The 18889-nt window shown below is 38.7% G+C and overlaps 1 protein-coding gene across 1 annotated transcript; it reads left to right on the top strand.

Moving 5' to 3' along the window:
• The first annotated feature begins 3 nt into the window (after positions 1–3).
• On the top strand, positions 4–9795 carry qrsl1 (glutaminyl-tRNA amidotransferase subunit QRSL1). The gene is made up of 11 exons (XM_038292753.1): positions 4–155; positions 897–1056; positions 1141–1239; positions 1318–1414; positions 1521–1682; positions 1757–1932; positions 4222–4334; positions 7797–7989; positions 8100–8217; positions 8336–8541; positions 9333–9795. The coding sequence occupies exons 1-11, from the start codon at positions 132–134 to the stop codon at positions 9548–9550; spliced, it is 1566 nt and encodes a 521-aa protein (XP_038148681.1). The 5' UTR covers positions 4–131; the 3' UTR covers positions 9551–9795.
• The last annotated feature ends 9094 nt before the right edge of the window (positions 9796–18889 follow it).

Raw genomic sequence — 18889 nt, 5'->3', positions numbered from 1 at the left:
GTTCAGGAGCCCGCCAATCACATACAGCGCTGTTAGACGTTGACAGGAGACGCAAACATGGCGGCTCCCTGATGTAACACAACTGTGGAAATGTTGTTCATTTGAAGGGTGACCAGAGAAAAGCAACAAACATGCTCGGTCTGACTTTAAAAGAGGTTAGTGTGACCACTTGGCGGTTTCTGTTTAATCTAAGATCAACATTATTAAATGTCGTGGTCTGTAAGATATTCGAATATCAATATTAGTTCAATATTGTAGTATCTAAAACAACAAGATGTATACTAAATATAAGGAAGACGCAAAGGGACGCCTTCTGGATTTGATTGGAATTGAATATAATAAAACATGAAAGTTGGTTAATTATTACAGGGGTTAAACTGTGTTCTTAAATAAAAAGATGTTGTAATAGAAAAAATTAACTGAATGCTAGCTTTAACAGCTTAGACAGCTCACAGCTGCTGTCAGGCATGGTGGTGGCTGTGTGATGACAGATGCGCCATTACCAGAACTATAATTCTAATTATGGACAGCTTTGGTGTAAAACTAGAATACAAAAATGGTTTGGCCTTGAAATGATTCCTAGAAATAAAAAATTGGTGTTTCTTAGAGAGAAGTATTTGCTTACCTGGTCAAATAATTGAATTTATCATTTTTGCTCTATTGCTGACTACTTTCTCAAGACCTGGCTACTCTTAGGGGCACTAGAATTAACTATTAGGCATGTTATTTAAATGTTGAAGTGATTGGGAAAGACAGGTACTCAGCTATGAAAGCTGGGAGCTTGATTGGATGAGTTTCCATTGTTCACTGTGTAACAGAAATCCTCGGGTGTCTTAGTGGAAAAGAAGAGAAATGCTACTCCACAGTATAAAGTATAAATGTTTTCTTTTTTTCAGGTGTCTGTGGCTTTCAGGGAGGGAAAAATCTCACCTACTGAGCTCTGTAAGAAGTGTTTGAATCGCATCAAGAAAACCCAGCATCTGAATGCTTACATCACCGTTACCGAGGAGCTATCCCTGAAACTGGCTCAACAGTCTGAGGCGAGGCTGCGTCAAGGTTTGGATACGTTTAGTGTTTATCTCAGGCTGTTCTAAGGGGAATAAACTACAGTTTTGATGTTTGAAAGTCTTTTATTTTAAGGTGTCTCCAGAGGTCCATTGGATGGGATCCCTTTTGCAGTCAAGGACAATTTCTGTACTAAAAATATCCGGACGACATGTGCCTCTAAGATGCTGAAAGGTAAAAGGATAAGATGTTTGGTTTAAAATATATTTAGTGTCTAACAATGTATGAGAAAAATATCACGCTTTTATACAGGCTATTCTCCACCTTACAACGCTACAGTTGTGCAAAAGCTTCTTGACCAAGGGGCCATTCTAATGGGAAAGACTAACATGGATGAGTTTGCGATGGGGTAGGTTGTTTACTTCCAAGGCTAAGTCTGTAAATCGAATTGATTTTAAAAACAGCTGGTTTTGTTTTTGTACCAAACACTATGAGTGTGTTTGTTCTCCTCTCAGTGCAGGCAGTACAGACGGAGCATTTGGCCCAGTCAGGAACCCGTGGAGCTACGCAGCTTCGTATAGAACACAGACGGGGGCAGCTCCCGACTCAGACTGGGTCATCACCGGAGGAAGCTCAGGGGGAAGCGCTGCAGCTGTCGCCTCGCTCACAAGCTACCTGTGAGGAAAAACACAGCGAAGCTAACCAAGGAGAAAAAGTCAAATATTTACACTTTTTGCACATCTGTTTGCAGGGCTTTGGGTTCAGACACAGGTGGTTCAACCCGTAATCCCGGAGCGCTGTGTGGTGTTGTTGCCCTGAAGCCCACTTACGGCCTTGTGTCAAGGCATGGTCTCATTCCCCTGGTCAATTCCATGGATGTTCCTGGAATTATGACACGCAGTGTCAATGATGCTGCGATTGCTCTGGGTCAGAAACATTTCTTTTTGTAATTTCATTGTATAAAATTTGTATAAAAATTCATTGATTCGTACTAGGGCTTCAGGAAGTTATGAACACTTCACTGAAATATTATCGTAGAATATAAAAAAAAAATGTACTTCCTTTTAACCTACTTTCTACCACTTCCTGTGAGCTTTAGCATCTAGGCTACTTAAATGTGTACACCAGAAGACTAAAGTAGTAAACTTTGGACCTAAAGAAAGGTATTCAAAAGTTTTCACACAGCTCCATTTAATACAGCTGGAAACCACTAATTCGGCTCTAAATGTAGTGATGGACTCAGACCGGAACCTTCAGGGGCACATAAAGGCAGTAACAAAGTCGGCCTTTGTCTAGAGAACAGGACTGATGTCTCCACTGGATCTTGACAAACCAATTAATCCATTTATCATTAATAGAATTGATAACTGCAACAATGCCTTCACAGGGCTGAATAAAAGAGGATCTGACAGCTGCAGCTCATCCAGAATGCTGCTGCACACATCCTGACCAAAACGAAAAAAGTGAAGTGCATTGCCCCATTTCTAAAATCGTTTCACTGGCTCACCGTCTCTGAGAGAACAGACTTTAAAATACTTCCGTTATTCTATAATCACTGAATGGTTTAGCTCTAAAATGCACCACATACTTTTCAGTATATCTACGGCCCAGACTTCTGGCCTGAATCTCATCTGCATACCCAGAACTAGAACAAAACATGGAGAAGCAGTGATCAGTTCTTCCTCTCCTCCAGCCAATTGACTAGTAAAATTAGTGCATGTGAAATTTGGAGCTTGTACATGTACACATGGATAAGCGGTTTGTAACACAATACAAGAGTTGAGAAATGACCAACTTTTGTCACTATCGCAAGACTAAAAATCCATCAGTTAGCAATTCACTGACAGACCATAAATTAGATAAGAGTTCACTTCAGTCTGCAGTTTGCAACCACTTCCAGCATGGAGCCAAATATTTCTGCTGTGTCAGATTTTCCATTATTATTATTATTTTTCAGCTAATTTAGGTAAAATCTTCAGACTCTTCATTCTTTTCCGTCTCAGGCTGCTTTAAAAGAGTCAGAATTAGTCCAGTTTCATTACTTATCCTATTTTATTCTCAACTGCCACTATTACTCTTTTTGTCCCCATGTGTTTGTTTTCAGGGCGTTGTTTCACCATCCTGTATTAATATGCCCATTCGAATTTCAAACTTTAGTCTTTCAATCATTTTTATATGTCTTTTGTTTGCTTAAAGTCATCAAAACCATATTATTAAGAGTATTAATTAAAGATTTGTCCATAAGCTAATTATACTCATGCTCTGTGTTTTTTGCTTTTTTAATTAGCTAGCTATCAAACCAGAGATGGGAAGTAACGAAGTACAAATACTTCGTTACTGTACTCAAGTAGATTTTTCTGATATTTTTACTTTACTTTACTACTTATTTTTATGGCGACTTTTTACTTCTACTCCTTACAATTTTACACAAATATCTGTACTTTCTACTCCTTACATTTTAAAAAATTGGTTCTTTCGTTACTTTAGTTTTGAATCATTTCAATGGAGTTACCGTTATTATTTTTCACGTCATCAATACCAAATTCAATCTAATTGGATGGGAATCTACGTTGCATTTGACGCACCACTACAAGATGAATCGACAGATTCGGCGGTATTTATTTGCGGCAAATCATTGCAGCTTGGTGGCGGTGGCGTTAGCATAGTAGTATGGACGACGAGATGATTGAAAATGAACACAACGGAGATGTAGTCCTATTGGCAGACATCCATTTAAAATGCAGGCAATGGCATGAAAAAAGTGGTTTCTACTTTTACTTTTATACTTTAAGTAAATTTACAAGCCTGTACTTTGTTACTTTTACTTGAGTAAAGAAGTTTAATCAGTACTTCCACTTTTACCAGAGTATTTTTTAACACAAGTATCTGTACTTTTACTCAAGTATGGAAAGTGAGTACTTTTGCCATCTCTGTATCAAACAGAATTTAGCTCAGCCCTTTTGTGTCCATATTGATTTTAGAGCAATGTTTTTTTTTAAGATGATTTAACATAATTAACGTAAATCAATAAAATTGCTAATGATTGCTCCAACAACTTGAGTGTGTAATTAATGATTACAGATTATTCATAAGAAAAAAAAACAGCTGGTATGATAGTAACGTTAGCTAAGAACACCAAACAAAATCCCTAATATATCTATAGCAGGACTAAAATAAAGCAGATGAAACCTAAAATTGTGTTTCCATGTCATATAGGTGTCCTTCAAGGCATTGATGTTCGAGACTCAACCACAGTTCCTGCTCCATCAGCACTAACAGAGCTTCCTGAATACTTTGATGTCAGGAACCTCCGTGTTGGCATCCCCAAGGTGAGTTGATGTACCCGTTTCCCTTTGCTATCTCCCTCAGCTGCTCTGGGTAGGAAGCTTTTATCTACTTATCACCACTGCAGACCTGATATCAAGCAGATCTCTTTTAGAGCAGAGCTACTTTTACCAGTAGGAGCACGGGAACAACTCAGAGGGCCAAATATGTAAACAATAGTGGTGCATTATTTTGGATTGTATATTGGAAAGAAAATTCTGAAAAAAGTGTTTGGAAGGTAGGAAAAAACTCATAGATGGACAGTTATGATCATCATAGTGTTGATTACTGGAAAAAAAAATGCTTATTTGTTTTTTTGTTCATTAAATCAGTTCATCCTTTCTGCATCAACGTTGTAGCACAGAGTTTGGTTGAGAAAAAAAAAAGAGTCAAGTGATTTACCATAAAGGTTTATTCATCAAAATAATTGATTCATCAATCAGTTCCTTAACTTTTCAACCTTTTGCCACATTTTATGCTTCAAACATTAAGATATAAAATTGTAATTGTTTGTGAAGAGTCAACATCAAGAGGGACAAAATCATAAAGTGGAGCAAAACTTATTGGACTTTAAAACATTTTTAAAAGATGGAAAAATGAATAGCAGGGCATGATTATTAATCGGTTCCTTTACATTCAGTGCAGCAAACTCTTTCCAGATGTTCAGAGAGAATCTTTGAATGATCCAATGTTGACCTAAGTGACTGATGATAAATAGAATCCACCTGTGTTTCATTAAAGGAATAGTACACCCAAAACATGATTAGCCTTCATTTTCTACTCGCCCCCATGCTGAACAACACTCTGGAGTACTTTTTTGATATCTCAAATGCATCTGGAGATCTGGGAGGCTTCTTGCTGTCTGCTGACATTCAAATAATGGAAGTGCCCAGCGCCCGAGGCAGAAAGGTCCATAAAAGTCCACAAAAACGTGTCAATATTCCTCCATACTGCTCGTGCAATGTATTCCAAGTTTCCTGAGTGGGTAGCATCCAGAATTTACTCGAAACGAAGTCATGTAGAATGTTTTTAGAGCATAAACAGTAGTGTATAGGATTTCCTGAAAGCGCGCACATGCGCGTTCACGAGCCTACGGAAGCCGGCAGACCAAACCAGCGCATTCAGCTCGGCAAAGAACTCATGCTCTTCCTCAACACTGAAGTCCTCAGACATTTTTCTTTCGTTGTTTCTTTCTTTGCACAGGTAAATGGCACATTTCTTCTTCTACGCTTGCATTATCGGCAGACCAGACGCTGAATGCGCACTTTCATCTGGTTTGGTCTGCCGGCTTCCGTAGCGTCGTGATCGCGCATGTGCGCGCTTTCAGGAAATCCTATACACTACTGTTTATGTTCTAAAAACATTCTAAATGACTTCGTTTCGAGTAAATTCTGGATGCTACCCACTCAGGACACTTGGAATACATTGGACGAGCAGTATGGAGGAATATTGACACGTTTTTTGTGGACTTTTATGGACCTTTCTGCCTCGGGCACCATAGACCTCCATTATTTGAATGTCAGCAGACAGCAACAAGCCTCCCAGATCTCCAGATGCATTTGAGATATCAAAAAAGTACTCCAGAGTGTTGTTCAGCATGGGGGTGAGTAGAAAATGAAGGCTAATCATGTTTTGGGTGTACTATTCCTTTAAGTCCATATAAATGCACCTCCTTTGTGATCATCTCAGAGGACTGCTTACAGTGCAGAGAGCATCTTGGAGAGCCGTGAACACACCAGGCAGGTCAGATTTGGATACAAACATATTTCCCAAGCTTTAAACATCCAAAGGAGCACTGTGTAAGAGATATTATTGAAATGGAAGGAGTATCAGACTACTGCAAATCTACAAAGACGTCCCTTTAAACTTTAAGCTTAAAAAAGGAGAAGACTGATCAGAGATGCAGCCAAGAGGCCCATGATCAGTCTGGATGAACTGCACAGATCTACAGCTGAGGTGGGAGAGTCTGTCCATAGGACAACAATCAGTCATATGCTGCACAAATCTGTCCTTTAGGCAAGAAAGCCATTCCTTAAAGATAACCATAAAAAGTCCAGTTTAAAGCTTTCCACAAGCCACCTGGGAGACACAGGAAACATGTGGAAGAAGGTGCTCCAGTCAGATGAAACTAATGGGAAGATGGATGGAGCCAAAACAGGACTATTCTGGAAGAAAACCTGTTGGAGTCTGCAAAAGAGCTGAGACTGGGATGGAGATTTATCTTCTAACAAGACAGTGATCCAAAACATAAAGCAAAATCTAAAATGGAATAGTTTACAAATAAACATATCCAGGTGTTAGAATGGCCTAGTCAAAGTCCAGACCTGAATCTAATCCAAAATCTGTGGAAAGAACTGAAAACTGCTATTCACAAACTCTCCATCCAACCTCACTGAGCTCCAGCTGTTTTGCAAGGAAGAATGGGCCAAAATGTCAGTTTCTCTATGTGCAAAACTGATAAAGACATGCTTCAAGCGACCTGCAGCTGTAATTGCAGCAAAGGTGATGCTATAAAGTATAAACTCAAGGGGACTGAAACCTAAATATTCAGTTTTTTATTTGTTTATAAGTTCAAAATTCCAATACACTTTGCTAAACCATCATTGTTTCCCAGTTGTTGATTCCTGTCTATAAATTACAATTTTATATGTATGATAAATGACCTGTACTTATATAGCGCTTTTACAAGTCAGAGGACTTGACCAAAGCGCTTTACACTACAGAAAGGAGGCTGCCTTACGCTGGCGAAACCAGTCCCTCTGACCACAATCAGTAGGCAATGCAGGTAAAGTGTCTTGTCCAAGGACACAACAACACTGAAAGCCGGAGCAACAACCAGAGGGTTGTTTGTTCAATTCCATATCCGGCCCATCATCACTACAGACCTGATATCAAGTGGATCTGTGTTGATATCATATCCGTCCCACATCTTTATGCTTGAAGCCTGAAATGTGGCAAAAGGTCAAAAAGTTCAAAGGGTCTGGATACTTTAGTAAGGCAATATATATAAATATATATATATTTATGTTTGTTTATGGTCAATGAGTAAGGTACTCTAATTTTTCTGGGATATTTTGTATTTTTAGTACCTTTTTTGTTTTTTTTTTACTTTATCAGTTTTGTGTTTGTTTAAAATTACTAGTGTGAATTTATCATTAGCTTTAAAGGGAGGTGATGTAAATGTTCTCAACCGTATTTAAAGCCTGTAATTCCCCTTATTACAATGATGTAATTGAAAACTTGAGTCAGAAATTGTTTACGTTTGAGGAACCGATACGAACTCTGACTTCAGTCATTACCTTGATATACTGTGTATATATATTGTTTATTCTAAATGCACCTTTTTCCTCCTTGTTTGCACCTTCTTCTTTAATCACTATGCCACTATGTGACCAGTGAATTTCTCCGCTGTGAGATCAATAAAGCTCATCTGATCTAATCTAATCTAATTTACCATCGTCTTTCAGGAGTACCATGCCCCTGGCCTGTGTGAGGAGACCCTGGCTCAGTGGAGTCGTGTTGCAGATTTGTTTGAGCGAGCAGGAGCTCGGGTGGAGCAGGTTTCCCTCCCACACACCCAGCACTCCATCGTCTGCTACCACGTCCTTTGCCACGCTGAGGTGGTGTCAAACATGGCCCGATTTGATGGGCTGGAATATGGTACAAACTGAGCTGTTTGGAAAAAGATGTGACCTGAGTTTACATCCAAACTCTACAGGCACACCGTGTAATGGGGGTAAAGGTTGTTCTTTGTTTTATTCCTCCACCAGGCCACAGGAGTGAGATGGAGAGCTCTACAGAGGTTATGTATGCTTCAACCCGACACGAGGGCTTCAACGACGTAGTCAGAGGGAGGATTCTTTCTGGAAACTACTTCCTGCTGAAACAGTAAGAGGGCAGACTGTTCTCAGTTTTCTGTTTTGATTTGACTCCACAGCCTTCCTGTTATTTACAGTGTTCTGCTATCAATGGGTTAAAATAGCAACGGACTTGTCACACCTTCTAGGAACTACCAGCACTACTTTGTGAAGGCCCAAAAGGTCCGCCGACTGATCACGGAGGATTTCCGGCAAATTTTCAACTCAGGGATTGACGTGCTGCTGACTCCCACCACTCTGACTGACGCAGCCCGTTACCATGATTTCACACAGGAAGACAACCGTACACGCAGCGCACAGGAAGATGTCTTCACCCAACCTGCAAACATGGCAGGTATGGAGTCATCCACCCCCGAACCCAAAACCCCAACCGCCAAAATGGCTGCATGAGCAGGAAGTGTGGGACGGTTTAACGCCTCCTATATTTCAAACTGAGGAAACGGAGGAAAGAGTTTTAGTGAAAGTGTTTGTAGCCATAAAAACTTTGCAGCATGGAACATGAAAACAAGACTGAGAAAGATGGATTAATTTAAGTATATGAACATCCTGGAAACAAACCTGTTAATAATTGATAATAAAAAAATCACTTTATTGATCTCACAATGGAAAAATTCACCTCTGCATTTAAACCATCCCCTTGGGGAGTAGTGGGCTGATACTGTACGACGCCTGGGGAGCAATCAGGGGTTAAGGGTCTTCCTCAGGGACCCAGATTGAAGGTTGTGGGGATCGAACCAGGTACTTGCAACCTTCTCAGAGCACAAACGCACTGCCCTAACCACTAGGCCAAAACTCCAGGAGTTAGAAGCTTTAAAAGACAAGATGGAAGCAGAGGTTCACTCTCCAGCAGGATAAATATACATTCACAAAGCAGCAAAATAATATTTCAGATAAGAACTTGTTCAGGTGTACAGTGGCTCACTGGTCCGAGTTTAACAGCAAGTCGGCTATAAGACTCCAAAGCCGTTGTTCAGGTCCTACCTGTTGCATCCGCCTGAACTCTAGTTATTCTACAATAATAATATCCATAAATATCATTTTTTTTTTGAAAGGCATTTAATACACAACAGGCAAATTGTGAAATTGAATGGGACTTGATACAGTTCTCCATCTGTTTAAATACAGGCCTCCCTGCAGTCACTGTGCCGACCGCCTTATCACAACGAGGTCTTCCCATTGGCTTACAGCTCATCGGCCCCGCTCTGGAAGACAAGAAGCTCCTGTGTGTTGCTCAGTGGGTGGAGCAGAGGGTTGGCTTCCCATCCATCAGTGACTTCCATAACTCACAGGAGAGCAGGAATGAGGCAGGAATGCCCAGAAGGGAGCAGACTTCAGCTGTTTGAGGAGCACTTTGTAAAACCACTCAGACTTTAACAACTTCGTATCTTATGTCCATATAGGAAGTATTATGAGAAGTTCACAAATTACAGATGTTTTATGATGATAATAAATGAAGTTTAACATGTAAAAACCAGACTGGTCTTTAATAAGAGGTGACAAAGGGGATTTATGTTGCATCACTTCCTGTTAAAAATAATGTGATTCTTTCTAAACTGCTTCATAATTAAAGTATCAAAGCTTTTATTTACTCTTTAGAGTTTATTTCTATGTGGCTGATGAGAAACTATATCTCTTCTTTATGAGTAATTTTAGTTTTTTTAGGCAGAAAAACAATTTCCAAGTTGGCTGCTCAGTGGCGCAATGGATAGCACTGCTGCCTTGGTTCGATTCCTGGCCCAGGGTCTTTCTGCATGGAGTTTGCATGTTATCCCTGAGGATGCTTCGGTTCTCTCCGGGTACTCCGGCTTCCTCCCACAGTTCAAACATGACTGTTAGCTTAAATTCTCCTTAGGTGTGAGTGTGCGTGAATGGTTGTTTGTCCTGTTTGTCTCTGTGTTGCCTTGTGATGGACTGGCTACCTGTCTTGGTTGTAACCCACCTCTCGCCCGTAGACAGCAGGAGATGGGCACCAGCACCCTTTGCGACCCCACTTGGGATAAGCGTGTCAGAAAATGGATGGAAATTTCAAAGTTTTGTCTTTTTGGCATTAGTGGCCTTTATTTTCCAATGAGAATTGACAGGAAATATGGTTGAGAGATGAGGAAGACTGGTAGTAAAAGTCATTTCAGTTTAATTTTCAAACTGAAGACAGGCCTAATGTCACACTGCTGTTAGACCATTTAAATCCAGCAACGATTTAACATTAAAATGCACTTCCTCCATTGATTTCCACTGAAGAATAACTATGATAAGCATCTTTGGGTTTTCTATTAACTTTCTAACCATGTTGATATGTAAGTAAAAACACAAAACCTGTATAATTTACTTCCTGGGAAACGTGTTATTTTCAGAATGCAAATATGTGTTTGATAACATGTATGAAGCAGCAAACAAATAAGGCTTCTGCTTTTTCGGAGCACACAATAATGCTCTGTGGCAGGTATGAATGAACAGTAGCTGTTAATTCGATGGAATCTTTTTCCACTTATGCAGCATTACCCTTTGTTTTAATACCACTATAATGATATAAAACTCGATAAGAATTGGTTTGAAATGAAGTCTCTGTCTATCCACCCTTGAGCAAGTATGATATGGTAATAATGTATGATATCATTGATGTTCAGCAATAGTTTTGCTCTTGTATTTTGGCTAAATACAGCACAAAGCGGAAGCCTCGTAAGCTTCCTGTTTAAAGTTCTGATCTCACCCACAGTTTGCCTTTACTGGTGTCTTTCTCAAGCATCTAAATGCAAACCATACACGTCACCTAATCCTCTTCCTGTTCCAGGAATCATTAAACATGTCAGACATTTTTTTGTTTTTATAAATGGACGAAATCCAAAGAAGATCATGTATTTTCTCCATGGTTATAGTAAGTCATGTTTATTTATATAGCACCTTTCACAGACATAGAGTTCACAAAGTGCTTCACAAATTAAATACAAATAAAATAAATTTACAGTCACCAAAGACATGGTCTTAAAAAATGAAATAGTCTAGAAACCTGTACTTAACAAAATGTATTTTTCAAAATAAAATCTGTCTAAGTCTAAAACAACCCATAATCTAGTGGAATGATAATGTGCTGTTGCCCAGGTTTCGTCGTCTCTCCTGTTTGCGTTGGGTAACGCCCTTTAGAACAACACATTCAAAGCGCATTTTCTCTCAAGCAGAAAGCAATGGGTGGAAAGGCATTTTTCGCACGACATAAAAGAACACCTTTTTAAATGAAGGTTATGTTGCAAAATGCTGTTGAGATACTAATTTAGGGATAGGTCCAACGAATCTGTGTAAAAAAGATAATTGTAATTGAAGCTATCTTTTCCTCCTGCTGGTAAACAACATAGGATCAGAAAGTGTGCAGCATATTTTATATCTTCTACAAAGTGTTTTCCCCCATATAAAGCTGGCTTAGGGACATTTTGCTCATTTACATTTGACTAACCTTTTGAGAAAAAATTAGATTCTGCAAAAACTACAGTTTATGATGAAAGGGAGACTTCTGTATACTTTTACATTTTTATATTGTTGGTCTAATCACAATTTTCCTTTATATTAAGTCAGATGTTATATGATATCTTGAGAGGAATTTCTGGGTAATCTACCCAACACCCCTGATATATATTGAACTTCTTTTCATGTAGACTATTGGTTTGTTAAGACAGAATTTTAAGGCCCTGAGGTTGACATTTTTTCAGCCCCTTGATGGTATATTTGGAGCAAGAAGTGACTAAGTTTATGATCCTGAAAGCTGAGCTAATCTTTAAGAACTTTAGGGTCTCTGTTCTCTTTACAAAATTTATTTTTTATTTTCAAAATGATATATTCTTAACTTTAGATGACAGGGAATATTCATAGCCCTTGTTTTTGCATTTGTCCATGGTAGAGTTAAAAACTTAATTTATCCTTTAGGGGTTTTTATGTGATAATAATTGTGAAGTGAAACAAAAATGAAGGTACTTTGTTACAAAAGAAAATATCCAAAGTATGGCGCACTTACTGTAGTACTAGTATAGTAGAGAAGCCCAGATGCTTTGGGTTTAGGTCTGTACTTTAAGCATTTTATTTAATATATGTATGTGCGATTAATATATGTATGTGATAAAGAAAAGTATCCCGCAGCATAAGCTGCTGAGACTGTGTTTCACCACAACGATGATGTGGTTGAGGGGATTTTTGACGTTGGCTTTCCTCCTCATACAGCAGTTGCTGCTTTGTGTTCCTTTATCAGGTCAAGTCAAGAGATAATGCATGATGTTTGAGGTTTGCGGAGACATGGTGCAAAAAGGAAATACTAAATGCTGTCACTGTGCATGGGTGGATCCTTTTGTAGGTCTTTACCCATTGTACAAATAATAGTCTCTGAACTGACATGAGTTGTAGGTGTACATCATGGCTAGTCTTTAAGCTTTATTGGCTCCCTCTCTTTGGTATACCTTGGAACTCATAACCCTTAACAGGCAAGCATATTAATACTAGATTGGAAAATGCTTTATCCTCTTTTCCAACTCATGCTTAAAAAAGGCCTGTGCCGAACCAGACACTATGTGGACACACATGTAAATGATTTACCCTGTTTAGAATTAACTGATCACTGATGCCTTGTACTACTGAAGAGATATTTACATATTTACAATAAGGTGATTGGTGAAAAAGCAAATCCATGGTGACCACTTTCCCTGTAAACAGACTTACGCTTCCCACTATTTCCATTTCTGTGTTTGGATCTGCTTAACATGGAAATATGTTTTTGTTGTGTGCATCATTTCTGTCTAAATGTTCACATGGTAAGCTTAGGATATATGTTTTTTTTACAAATTTTTTTTCTTTCTGTGAAGCACTTTGGTCTTCCTGGCGGTGTTGTTAAGTTCTATTAACAACAATTAAACTTTGATTAATTCATTCATCTGATTTTTTTTTTTTAAATCTCATCTTATTCTATCTTAAACTTTGAACTGGAAGATATTTATTCCAAGTTTGATCAAATTTAATGTGTTATTTCTGGAGGGAAAAAGAAAACAGAATAAACTAAAACCACTCTTCCTGTTTTGTTGTCACCAACATTTCTTACAATAAGTGTCATTGTAAACACATTTAGCTGATACCAATAAATTTGTTTTGCACCACTAAAGAAAATCCAAGGACCTCCGTGATTTATTCCAAAGTACATTAATGGGTTAAAATGTTCCAAAGTGTAGACCTAAATCTAATTGCAATTTGTGACTGGATTTAAACATGGCTCTCCCCATCCAATCAGGCTGAGGTTGAGGTATGCTAAAGAGAAAGATAGTTTAAAAGTTAAAAAGATTTTTTTTAACGAACTTGCTGTAATGCTGTGCTCCTTACGCGTCTTTTAAAACATCAAAGGCTAAATAGATTTTCTTTTTGTCTTTCAAAGAACAAACATCAGTCTTTGGGCCTCATTGTGTTAAAGTCAGATTGTGCAACTTTCCTTTCTTTATGCACAACTAACTTTCCTCTTATAATAGGTGAAGATGGGTGTGGTAGACCAGGTTGTGGTCAGATGTATCGGTTAAGCTCTTAGTTCTTACTAGTTGATCTTTCTAATGATAAGGCCTTATTAGGTACATGCACATCAATTGTCTCTCAGGTGCTGAAGTACTGAATATATATTAGCTGGTTATAATTATTTGAAAAAGATAATATTATTAATAATAATAATAAAAAAGGAAAAAAAAGAAGAATCAAGCTTTCAGAGATCTAAGTCCAGCTCTACAAATAATTACAGTAAAGGCAGCCAGGTATTACTGCTGCTGAGGGACAGCCGGTCAGTATTAAGTCTGATTAGCTCTATAAAAGCAACAGCATGTTCAATAAGCAGATCTGAAAGAAAAGCCATTAGTCTAAAAGAAACATGAGTGAAATTAGTCAGTGCAGTAAAACGTCATAAAACTGAAGGAGCTACAAGGCAGGAAGTGAAAAACATGAGCCCAGAACTAGGCAAGGAAAAAAAAAAAAACACCCAAAGTCGAGTACTGCACAAGAGCAAGATGTGGTGAAGCAACCCATATTTGATAAATACACAGTGCAGATGTGCTAATGAGAAAAGTGAATTGGAGGGAGAGGGGATCGGGTACTTCCATCTTCTCTATAAGGAAGCCGTTCCAGGGAAACAAAACAAGGGCACAAGAAACAAAAGATTGATGAGGGAAAAAAAAGAAGTAAGGAAAGGTGAGATCAAAAAACATAAAAAACTGATTTAAAAAAAAAGAATGATAATGGAAGAGAATCCATGTCATTCACGACTAGTTTACAATGGATTAGAATTTGGGCATTAAACCTTTTAGGAGGCCTGGTATAAACATAAAGACTTTATATGGAGAAATACTTCATGCCAGCTAGTAAATAAGCCCAGGCATAAGTGATGCTGTGGGCTGTTTCTCCCCCAAAGACGATAGGAACCTTTTTTGAGTAGAAGGATCATGTGCAATCTAAAACTTCAGTGCTTATTAAACATAATCTGGTGACTTTCATCAACCTTTACCCCTAAACAGGATACAAGCTTCATATAGGTGGTAATTCATCATTTTACCAAAGATATTTTGACTAAAAAGTATTAATTCTTTCTTTTGGGATTTTAAAGTTTTTTTTTTTACTCGTATTAGATTAGAGGAAAAAAGAAATGAGATGGTAAGCGGCAGAAACAGTTAGTGTTTAACAAAGATTATCATTTCAAATAATATCCATGTTTTTTTTATTGACTCCAACTCTCCCCTCTGGGTTTTCTGTTTTTTTTGAAAATCGAAAGTGTGTGATCTGATTGCTTACTTAGCACTTGAATTGCAAAACAGATTTTTTACATAAGACGCACAGGTTTCTGTTTCATTTGTTAGAGATCTTCAGAAAAAAAAACAGGTTAAGTAATTTTTTTTTTTAAATACATGTGGGCTTTAATGATAAAGCACACTGAGGTGAAAACAAACACTACGCAACCAAGAAGAAAAACATCATACGTTTTGTCTTATGTAGTAATACAGTAGATGCTTGTCATTTGCTGAAATATTCAAATACAAGGTCTATTTGCGGACTCATTTTACTTTTCCTGTTGCTGTAGCGTCAATAGCTAATTTGCAACTCTTCGTGTGTATTTGTGTGTCAGTGCAGACGCTGCAGGTTGCAGCAATGCTGAATAATGGCACTTGAAGTTGTAACACAAGAGCAGAGAGTATTTTTGGAAAACATGCTCTGCTTGTAATATCAGCATAATTCCACTGCTGTGTTGATTATTTGGTAAACCAGAACTTGTTACTAAAACACTATTTACACCAGACCGCACGCAAATGCTTCTGCAGATGTTTGCAAGACTAGTTTATAGAATAAATGTGCTTTATAATGTTTTACATTTACAAAAGAATCAGGAATATTGGAGTTATTCAGTTCACAGGTTAACATTGAACATTTACTGTAAGCAGCTGGATGTCACTTCTACAGCATTGCTTAATTGTTTGGCGGGAAGCACAATGGAAGGATGTGGTTGCAGGAACTAACAGCTCAACCAGCATCGGAAGTGATCTGTAGCTATGAGAAGGTTGGAGGTGACATGATGGAGGAATGCATCTAGGAAAAACCTGTAGAATGCTTACAAAATTATCAAAACTGTATTCCAAGGGTTTTAAGATTCTGTTAATGTGGGGTTTTTTTTGTCAAGATGCATAGAAATTTCAACACACTAGCAACAGGTCATGATCCGAGTCACAACTCTTACTGATCCAGCTTCTTTGGTTCTGTTAAATTTACAGAGGATATGGTAAAACAGTACTTAATGGAAGATTCCCTGACAAAATTATTGCAAAGATGCTCATCACTGATCAAGTAGCACAATCTTGATTGCTGTGTCACTGTGTCGGCTCTGTATCCTGTTCCTTCTGAATTTATAGCTGATAATGCATGCAACTTTCAGAGGTCAATGTGTGTGTCATACAGTTTAAAAACTTGAATAGAGTAAAAGAGAGTATTTTTGGTTTCTAAGTCTGTGTTTTTGACCAAAACATTTAAATTACAAAATAAAAAAAAGGAATTTGAAAAAAAAAAAGAAAGGTTAGCTTTAAAGGGAACTTATCAACTGAGGGAGCAGTTTGATCTAGGTAGGCACACATTTTGTCATATTTTATTTCTATTGTAAAGGAAAGCTCTGTGTTTACACCTTTAGGCTTTCTCTCCTCGCTTCTTTCCTGAGAAGAGATCCCCCAGGTCAAACTCTTTAAATTGAACATCATTAAAAACCACCCCCCATGGACATGGACAATACACGCACCTTAGTTTAGTTTTGTCTTCAACTTAATGTTTCTTCTTGCAATAACTGTGCAATATATATATATATATATATATATATATTAGTGCTGTCAATCGTTTAAATTTTTTTAATCGCGATTAATCGCATCAATGCCTGAGTTAACTCGCGATTAATCGCATTTTAATCGCAAATTTTTTTTCTGATTGAAAATCATTTAAATACTCTCGATGACATACAAAAAATACATACAGGCTAGGTTTGTGCCAATGTTCTTTTTTTAAAATGAAAACAGGTCACAGACACTGATTTATGCCATAGAAACATATGGCAAGAAGATGGGGAGGCATGTAGCAAAAAATAACAAATATGTAGCCAAAAAAAAAAGGCCCTGAAAACAGGCTGATGTAAAAGACAGTCTTTACAGTTAATACAGTCTTTTGAACAAAGACAAGCATTTTACCCTACTGCTATAAAATGTAGTACAGTTAACATTAGATGTTAATTAACCAAGATAATAATGAACAATTTTCAATCAATACATCAAAATCAATAGACCGACATCCCTAGATGGAGGTAGTCTATGCTCTAGAAAGTTACTTTTCAGCCTCTTAACAAAAATGAGAACACACACCCACCCACCCACACACACACAGACACACCCACCCACACACACACACACGATACCGACCTGTGGCGTACAGACAGCAAGAGTGCCGTAGCAGATTCCATTTCACCTCAGTAATCTGTTTTCTCAGCGTATTTCAGGTTGCTACTAGTTACCAGACACTCAACTTGTTTGTTGGTGGTGGGGCTTAAAGAAAAGGCACTAGCGCTACCCAGTGTATGAGCGTCTTTTTTCCTTGAGGAGCTCCGCTCTCGAAGCCTATGGAAAATGCATAGACTGGGGGAAAATAGCCCCGCCTTCCCGTGGGCTGCAGCGGGATGTACTTGGAAAATTGTACCATAAAACCACATAGCGTTAATCTCACGTTAAAAAAATTATCGGCATTAAAATGGCCTCGCATTAATGCGATACTAACGCGATAATTTTGACAGCACATATATATATATATATATATATATATATATATATATATATATATATATATATATATATATATATATATATATATATATATATATATATATATATATAACAACTGTTTTCTCACCCCTCATGGGGTGGTATGTGTCATCCTCAAGCTCGGGTCCTCTACCAGAGGCCTGGGAGTTTGAGGGTTCTGCGCAGTACCTTAGCTGTTCCTAGGACTGCGCTCTTCTGGACAGAGACCTCTGATGTTTTACCTGGAATCTGCTGTAGCCACTCTCCCAGTTTGGGGGTCACAGCCCCCCAGCGCTCCAATTACCACTGGCACCACTGCTGCTCTTACTTTCCACATCTTTTCTAGCTCCTCTTTCAGCCCTTGGTATTTCTCAAGCTTCTCATGTTCTTTATTCTTGATGTTGCTGTCGCTTGGGATTGCCACATCTATCACTACTGCCTTCTTCTGCTGTTTGTCGATCAACACAATGTCTTGTTGGTTAGCCATCACCTGTTTGTCAGTCTGGATCTTGAAGTCCCATAGGATCTTAGCTCGGTCATTCTCAACTACCTTAGGAGGTGTCTTCCATTTTGTCCTTGGGACTTCCAGCCCATACTCATGGCGTTCCATGTATGCACTTCCTGCCTGCATTTTACACCCTGCTGTTATGTGCTGTATTGTTTCAGAGGCATCTTTGCACAGTCTGCATCGGGGGTCCTGCCTGGTGTGGTAGACTCTATTGATCTTGTACTGAGTGCCTGTTCTTGTGCTGCCTTGATTAGTGCCTCTGTGCTGTCCTTCAGTCCAGCCTTTTCCAGCCACTGGTAGGAATTTTTTATATCAGCCACTTCTTCTATTTGTCTGTGGTATACGCCGTGCAGCGGCTTGTCCCTCCATGATGGTTCTCCTTCCTCTTTCTTGTCCTCACTTTCGGTTTTCTCCTGCCTGAGGTACTCGCCAAGCCATTTGTCTTTGGGGGCCATCTTTCTGATGTACTCCTGGATCTTAGTTGTTTCATCCTGGACAGTGGTCTTGACAATTGGTGTACAGTCTCAGAGTGCTGGATTTGGGGTGGAACCCTCCATGCATTGTGAGGAGCTTTCTTGTCTTGATGTCAGTAGCCTCTATCTCCTCTTTTGGCCAGTTTATTATACCAGCGGGGTATCTGATGACTGGTAGGGCATATGTGTTGATGGCTTGGATCTTGTTTTTCCCATTCAGCTGACTTTTCAGGACCTGCCTTACTCTTTGTAGGTATTTAGCTGTGGCAGTCTTTCTTGCTATCTCCTTGTGGTTTCCGTTAGCCTGTGGCACCCCAAGGTATTTGTAGCTGTCCTGAACATCTGTAATGTGGCCTTCTGGTAGTTCAACCCCCTCGGTTCTGA

Source organism: Cyprinodon tularosa, unplaced genomic scaffold (genome assembly GCF_016077235.1).
Source record: "Cyprinodon tularosa strain WSP-4 unplaced genomic scaffold, ASM1607723v1 ctg316, whole genome shotgun sequence".
Lineage (NCBI taxonomy): Eukaryota > Metazoa > Chordata > Actinopteri > Cyprinodontiformes > Cyprinodontidae > Cyprinodon > Cyprinodon tularosa.
This window is presented reverse-complemented; position numbering and strand designations above follow the sequence as displayed.